This window comes from Argopecten irradians, chromosome 2 (assembly GCF_041381155.1).
Source record: "Argopecten irradians isolate NY chromosome 2, Ai_NY, whole genome shotgun sequence".
In the NCBI taxonomy this organism is placed as follows: domain Eukaryota; kingdom Metazoa; phylum Mollusca; class Bivalvia; order Pectinida; family Pectinidae; genus Argopecten; species Argopecten irradians.
Genome location: NC_091135.1, coordinates 28,909,153 through 28,916,800, shown reverse-complemented (window position 1 = coordinate 28,916,800; position 7,648 = coordinate 28,909,153). Strand labels below are relative to the sequence as shown.

General features: G+C 34.8%; 2 protein-coding genes across 2 annotated transcripts in view; both read left to right on the top strand.

Moving 5' to 3' along the window:
- The first annotated feature begins 459 nt into the window (after positions 1-459).
- LOC138316578 (uncharacterized) lies at positions 460-1,290 on the top strand. Its single transcript, XM_069258257.1, has one exon. The coding sequence runs from the start codon at positions 460-462 to the stop codon at positions 1,288-1,290; it is 831 nt and encodes a 276-aa protein (XP_069114358.1).
- Positions 1,291-3,850: 2,560 nt separating this feature from the next.
- Positions 3,851-7,648, top strand: part of LOC138315052 (uncharacterized) — a 28,771-nt gene continuing 24,973 nt past the window's right edge. The window contains exon 1 of the mRNA XM_069255781.1: positions 3,851-3,952. Within this exon, the coding sequence (XP_069111882.1) occupies positions 3,950-3,952 (3 nt within the window). The 5' untranslated portion in view covers positions 3,851-3,949. The remainder of the gene's footprint in view (positions 3,953-7,648) is intronic.

The following is a 7,648-nucleotide window of genomic DNA, read 5'->3' as shown; positions in this document are numbered from 1 at the left end:
ACGTGTGGAAATAGGACGAATAGAGGGTTGGATTTTGTAATGGTTGTGTAACTATCACCTGCCCATACATTCAATATATATATGAACTCTGGTTAAACTAAATTGCTATCTATGATAACCGGGACATACAGATTGCACAATATATGGTTGATCTTTATTCAATTCTAATACCTCTAAATTCGTTTTATCTTTCCCTCTACTCTTAAAGCTTTTGCTACCTTTTTCTAGGATATATCGATATGATAAAGCGCCTCTCCGTACATATCACAGCGACATATTCATATTGAAACATAAAGATCATCCAAACATTACACAAATCAAGCTGTGTTTACGACCGATAACACCCGCGATAACAGGTGACCAGACATGTGCTACGTAGGATAGGTCCGATATACCAGTGTCTACCCCAGATAATGACATACCGAGGCATCTGTAGGGTACATATTACACAAACATGAAATGGCGGAAGTGGAAAGAAGACGGTTTGGTAACCTTGTAACAAAGGTAAAAGATGTCCAAAGTAGTGCGCTTTATTATCGTCGGTTGTCCTGGTTTTTGTTCGGGGCGGAGATGCCTATGTTAACAGGTGGTTGTTTCCTGGCTGACGGGAGACTACTCCTTACTGATTATAACAACAAGAAACTCATTCTGTTTGATGACAATTATAACTACGTCAGGCACATTCCTGTGGACGGTTGGCCGTACGACGTCACAACGGGCAGTGGCGAAGGGGAAGTGTACGTTGTTCTTTGTGGAAGTGTGATACTGCGCTGTCAGCTTCATTATGAAGATCTAACAATTACACAAAAAATCCGTGTTCCTTTGGATGCTAGATGCCTTTCGGTACTCAATGACGTTATTTTCCTAGGTTCAAGGAAAACGGTGTCCAGGATTACATTGGAAGGTGTAACCATGGATACTATATCGAAGGCAGGTGGTAATACCTATATAGCAACGTCATCGACACAACAAAGATTTTTCCACAAAGATGGCGACAACATTTTATGCCGGACGCTTGACGGAGAAGTTTTGTTTAAATATGAAAACAAACATCTCGTTGATCCGCGGGGTATGTGTTTAGACCATGATGAGAACTTGTATGTATGCGGGTATAAATCACATAACATTATAAAGATATCGCCAGATGGAGAGAAAGGAAGGGTCGTACTTAACAGACTACACAAAATCACTCGGCCAATGGCTATAGTGTATCACCCAAACAAACAGCAGTTCATTGTGACATCATATGGGGAGGATATAGCATTTGAAGTGTACCAAATTAGTTATTAGCGGTATCATTGGCCTTCTGAAATCGAATTAAATCTGATGTATGATTAACACTTCATGTCCGGAAATGAAATCTAAATCTGATTTAGTATTTTCACTCTTAAATTGTAGACTGAAAGATATCATTAATTGGACATAACTTTAAAGGAGAAAGTAAAATATTATTTGGTCCGAGAATACATTCAGCCAAAAGGTTTTAAAGTCAGGACAATCCGTCTTGTTTATATTACACTATTAATCAATCAAAAGCGCGATTTAAATTATATTGATGTAGTAACACTATATTCCTGAAATTATCTAACTATACATATATATATATATATCAGACTGTTTCCGTATCAATTTCCACTTTTACAAATATGTGTCGTTATAATCATAGTTATAAATAGGAAAGAATTTTTAGAAGTCGTAATCAGTTGCATAATTTTAATTCTATAAATTCATTTTTTTAAACTTACTGCTTTGGTTTGGTTTTTATAACTTAGTCATCAATAGACATCATTTTCAGATGCAATCGGATCGGACAACATTCAATAAGAAACCACGTTATGGTGAGCTTTGTACCGCCTGTACTTCAGACCAAATGCATTTCCACATCCAATCTGATCTGAAATCTAAGCAAAGGTAGTGATAATAAGGATCTGTATTTTGAAATGGTTATTTCCTACACCGTCTCCTTGTAGTACGCTCCGAGTTCTATCCCAAGGCTGAGACACAGCAAAATGCTTGCTTGCTCTCTTTTTACGAGCATCCAATAGGGGCAGCAGGTACATATTCTAAACGCCAAACCTCATGAATGCAGTAAGCCAAAGGACAACAATGTGAAATAGCCGTTTCAAATGTAAATTCCAGATCAACACAGAAAACATACGAAGATGTAGTTTCAACGCCGTCAGACCCAAATTTTAGACAGACTATGTCCCCCCTCTTCGAATTGGCTCACCTTCGGGCCAAAGTTCATACTGACCTACTCTCAAGGTCACAGGGGTCAAATAGGCTTAACTCTTTGAATGACACCTTCTCAATAACTGTAAGGCCCAGAGTACATATATTTGGCCCGTAGCATACTGGGATGAAGGACTACCAAAGTTGCAAAAATGAATGACCTCGACTACTTTCAAGGTTACAAGGGTCAAATAGGCTAAAATCTTTGAACAACTTCTTGCCCAACTAAAGGCCCAATGCACTCATATTTTGTCTGTAGCATGCTGGAATGAAGGGCTACAAAATTTGTGAAAATGAATGACCTCGACCTACTATCAAGGTCACAGGGTCAAATAGGCTAAAATCTTTGAACAACTTCTTCTCAATAACAGTAAGGCCCAGAGTATTTATATTTGGCCTGTAGCATGCTGGGATGAAGGCCTAATAAAGGTGTGAAATGAATGACCTTGACCTATTTTCAAGGTCACAGAGGTCAAATAGGCTAATATCTTTTAAATTCTTCTTCAAACTAGCCGAAAGGCCCAGGGTATTCATCTTTAGCCTGTAGCATGCCGAGATAAAGTGCTACCAAAGTTGTGAAACCTATCAAAGTCTAGGTCAACTATCCAGGTCACGAGGGTCAAATATTCTAAAATCTTGAATTTTGAACTTCTGCCAGTGTGATTTAGCTGACACTTGCATGAAATGATCATGACATGGTCCCAACCAAGTGTTGTTATATTTTACGTTGATCCAAAATCCAAGATAGCCACCATACCCGCCATCTTAAAATTATATTTTGAACTTATTCTCAAGTTCTACCAGTTCGATTTTGGTGGAACTTACCTGAAATGATACTGACATTGTCCCAACAAAGTGTTGTTATCTGTCGAGTTCATCCGAAAACCAAGATGGACACCGTAGCCGCCATCTTGAAAACATTTTTTGAAGTTCTTCTGAAGTTCTACCCATGCGGTTTTGATGAAATTTGCATGAAATGATCCTTACATTGTCCCGACCAAGTGTTTTTATTTTTTAACCACGACACCATATCTAATTAATTTCCGGTAGGGATCAACCAACTAAATAAAAAAAGACCTTCGAAACGGCCCCTGTGTATACAAGATTGAGCCCAGGATAGAATTTTAACCCGGCCGCTGATTGGCTGGCTAATTATGGATTTCAAAAGTAAAAATGTTTTCTGACAGGTAATTATTCCTAGATAACCATAATATCAATTTGGAAATTCGTATTGAGATTTAGGTTCAAAATATCAATTTTGATAATGAATAGCTAAAAACATTAGAATTTCCGGATATTTTAGTGCAAAATGCGCCTGATTTCAATAAAGCTACCCTGGTTGGAGTTTGAGCAGAAGGACCCAAACTTTTTTTTCTATCTAGTGTTATATGAGAACCTAGACTTTAATTATATAACACAATACCTAACTAATATTTCTTTGTTTTAATAATACAGTACAAAACTTGAACAAAGTTTAACACTGTGGTCTATGTAAAATCATTTGGTTGGTTGCTCTCTGTACGGCTATTGCAAAGGTAGTCAGATGACTCAAGGCCCTCGGGCCTCATGTTTATGTAAGAGTTCAGAGTTTTTAACCGATAAATTGAGGGACATCTTCCGTGTGTACGAGGAAATTTCGCCGAACAGTTTCGCACAGTTGCTTGTTTGTGAGACTGAGCGGTATTTCTTGGATGCATGGAGTCATTGTGCTGTCAATATGGTATGTTATGAATGATAAATATGTGTATATTGTTCAATATGTTCCAGAATATCATCGTATCTATACGTTCTGCCAGATTGGTGAGAAAAATGGCTAAAACTGTCCATATATTGACCAACCGCACATCAAATGCACTTTTTAGATGAAATCTTTGTTTCTGAAAAAAATGTTTGTAGATATTGCATGATAAAGATACAATTGGTACCATAAGTTATCAAGATTATGAAGCTCAAGAATTATTTGTCAGTACTTTTGAATTAACAAGGGGTTGCATACCGGGTTCGTGCACTGAAGGTTACGCCGACGTCATCAATTTAAAATGTTCAATTTTTCAGTTGGAATCTATTTTAAACTCAATAAAACGTCATGAAGACATTGTCAAATAAAATTTTTGTTAGAACACCAAATATTATCCAGCTTTAGTAGGTATAATCAGTATCTCAATCGCTGCTGAAATTACGATTTATTCAACACCGACACGTTATTGACGTAGTTTGGCGTAACTGGGAGTTAAGGGGTTAAGACGGCAAACACGACCATAATCGACTCACGGTACGTATTCTTTTACATGTAGCGATGTTCATACTTTCTGTCATATTTCCAATATTTACTTCACCTATTTCGAGTTATTCGTTATCAATACCATCATTCTTCAGTACTGTATGTTCGCACGAATTCGAAAGTCTCTTATAACATTTTTATTCATTTAAAAATTCCATAAAAGACAGGAAACAGAACCACACATTCTTACCTATTTACATAACATTCACATAAAAGGATTTGTGCAGCCAATTTTTTTTTTTTTTTTTATAATACGTCAAGATATTGCTTTGGATGAATGAAAAATCAAGTCCCACCCAACGAATCGACTAGCTTTTAGCGCTATCGGTTGGTTTTGGTCGGGATTTACGGGTAGTGTCGACTACGGTTCAGAGATAATGAGCTAGGCGGTCACGTGGTCTTGTGATGTCAGAGTAGTCCGCGGCTACACAAAGTAAGCCTAGTACTATACATCTATACAGCACATATACGTATACGTTAGATCTACAATTTGAGTTTTTCGAATAAATGGTTATTCTAGCTTTATGATGTAGATATTTTCAGTTTCAAAACATTCCATTTACACCATTTCAAACATTCAAACAAGTATATATCTAACTTTAGATTAGATAATCAGCCCAATTTGATAGCGATATCAAAATGATGTTCGGATCAGTCAGAACTGAAATTTAGATAGAATATTATGCAAATTTCTGTATAATGAAAAACAGTATAATGTAACACTATCTTTTTACGAGTAGAATCACAAAAATAAGCATGAATATATCTATAATGCGTGTTTTTATTTGAAACTTCTGCCATAACGATGCAAAAATGGCACAGTTTTTGAGAAAAAATAAAATGTGGACGGTTATCAGTTATGTGATATTGGAGTAACAGTACCGATCTTGTACCGAATATAATATGTATATCTATAATATTGAAATTTTTTATCCATAACGTTTACTAAAAAGCATAAATACATCAATGATATTTCTGATATAGGTTTTATAATTACAGTATAAGTGTAGATTTTAAAAAACGACATTATTTGAAAATTATACTAATCCTTAAAATAGCCTATTCATTGTCGATCCTTTTGTATATCATACCGAGATTTAAATAGTGTGATATAACAAAAAATAAAATATATAAGTATATTTAGTGTGGTAATGCTGTAGCCCTTCTTATATGACTATACATGTATATTCGAAACGGTGAATATACATGCCTAGAATTCTTACTTATACCTTAGAAATTACGGAAGATTGATAAATATGCCACGATTCCGTTATTACAGTACTTGACTGGAATAACTTTTAAGGTTAAACCTTTAGTTGAAATAATTCTTAGAACCATTTTTGTTTCTAAATAAGTCAACTTCCATTATTATTTTATCTGTGTACGACATATATATATATGTGTGTGTTAAACCAAGAAAAAAGTACGTGTCCATGTAGAGTTGAATATATAAAAAATAAAAGTCAACGACTTTCCTCTTGTACATTCACCATTTCATGATGGCTCTTCAGGAGTAGAAATGTTTATTTTTCAAAGAACAAATTAATGACGTCACAAATAGCGTGACGTCACAAGGTACACACGTTTACATAACAATAATATGAAGTTGCGCCATTTTCTATTATGGCCTATTGAGAGTTGGTTTTGATATTTTTATAAGCTGATTTTCTTTGTTTTCCAACAAAACAGAGTCTGAAGAATGTAATTGATATAAAGGTATTACATTAAATTGATCACCTGCACAATCATGAACATGCTTATTGACATTCAAATTACGTAGACAATCCGTTCTTGTTTGTTGCCTATGAACAGTCATACGTGATCTAAGTTCATTACTAGTTTGGCCGATGTAAAAATCACCACAACGAGAACAAATTATATCATATATCACACACTTCGATTTGCAATTCATGTTTGCTTTTACAGTAAAATGCAAGCCATTTTTAAAAAAAAACATATGTACTACAATCAATAATAATTGGACATGTACCGCATCTAGGTGTCTTACATTTCGACACCACGGGGTCAGCAATAGATTTATTGAACCTGGAACTTGTCAACATTTGTTTTAAATTTTTAGGTTGTCTTCTACTTTGCAAAATTGGATGGTTTTCAAAAATCTTTCTCATACGATCACTACTTTGCATTAACTCATTACATTTATTTTTAATCACAGGAAAAATATTGAAATTTCTTGGGTTGAAAGTAGAAACAAAAGGAATCAAAGCCGTATTAACTTTATGTTCATGTATACGGGATGTAAAAGGTCCCTTTTCAATTGCCTTTCTAATACCAACTGACCAAGTCTAATATCTTGTATTTTCTTCTCACTAACAATTGTAATAATCCTTGAGGCGAGATTAAAAGGAATATTCACTTTAGTATGTTTACTGTGATTAGAATAAAAATTCAGGTAATTGTGTGCATCTGTTGCTTTACAATATAAGTCCGTAGTAATTATACCAGCTTCATTTGTTTGAACTAAAACATCTAAAAATGGCATAGAAATTTCGCTACATTCCATTGTATAACAAATTGATGGATGGAGATCATTCAACATATGAATAAAATATCTTTATCCTTGTCTGGTGGCCATATGATAAAACAATCATCAAGGAACCTTAAAAAATTATGTTTAACAAATTCACTAAAAGTACTTCCGAACTTAACTTCAATTTTAGAATAAAGAGTTTCCTCTAAGTATCCCAAAACCAAAGTTGCATACGTGGGTGCTACTTTAGTACCCATTGCAGTGCCTTTAATCTGTTGGAAAAAAGCTTTCATCAAAAAAAGCATTACGTTTCAAAACAATTTCTAAAGCTTTAAGTACGAATTCATTACTAAAGCGAGAATCGATGCTTCCTCGTTTTTTGTTCAACCAATATTTAACCGCCTCAATACCTACGTCATGAGGAATATTAGTATAAAGACTCACTACGTCGAAAGAAACAAGTTTACAATTGTGTTGAGATAGAAAGTCAAAATCGTCTTTGATATAACTATTCACACTTTTGCATACCACTCCTGAAGAGCCATCATGAAATGGTGAATGTACAATAGGAAAGTCGTTGACTTTTATTTTTTATATATGTGTGCAATATATATTCCTAGGTATGATCAGGGATATTTTATTTC

What these genes read in the sequence shown, in the direction of transcription:
- LOC138316578 (XM_069258257.1), top strand. Translation starts at nt 460, where the DNA reads ATGGCGGAAGTGGAAAGAAGACGGTTTGGTAACCTTGTAACAAAGGTA.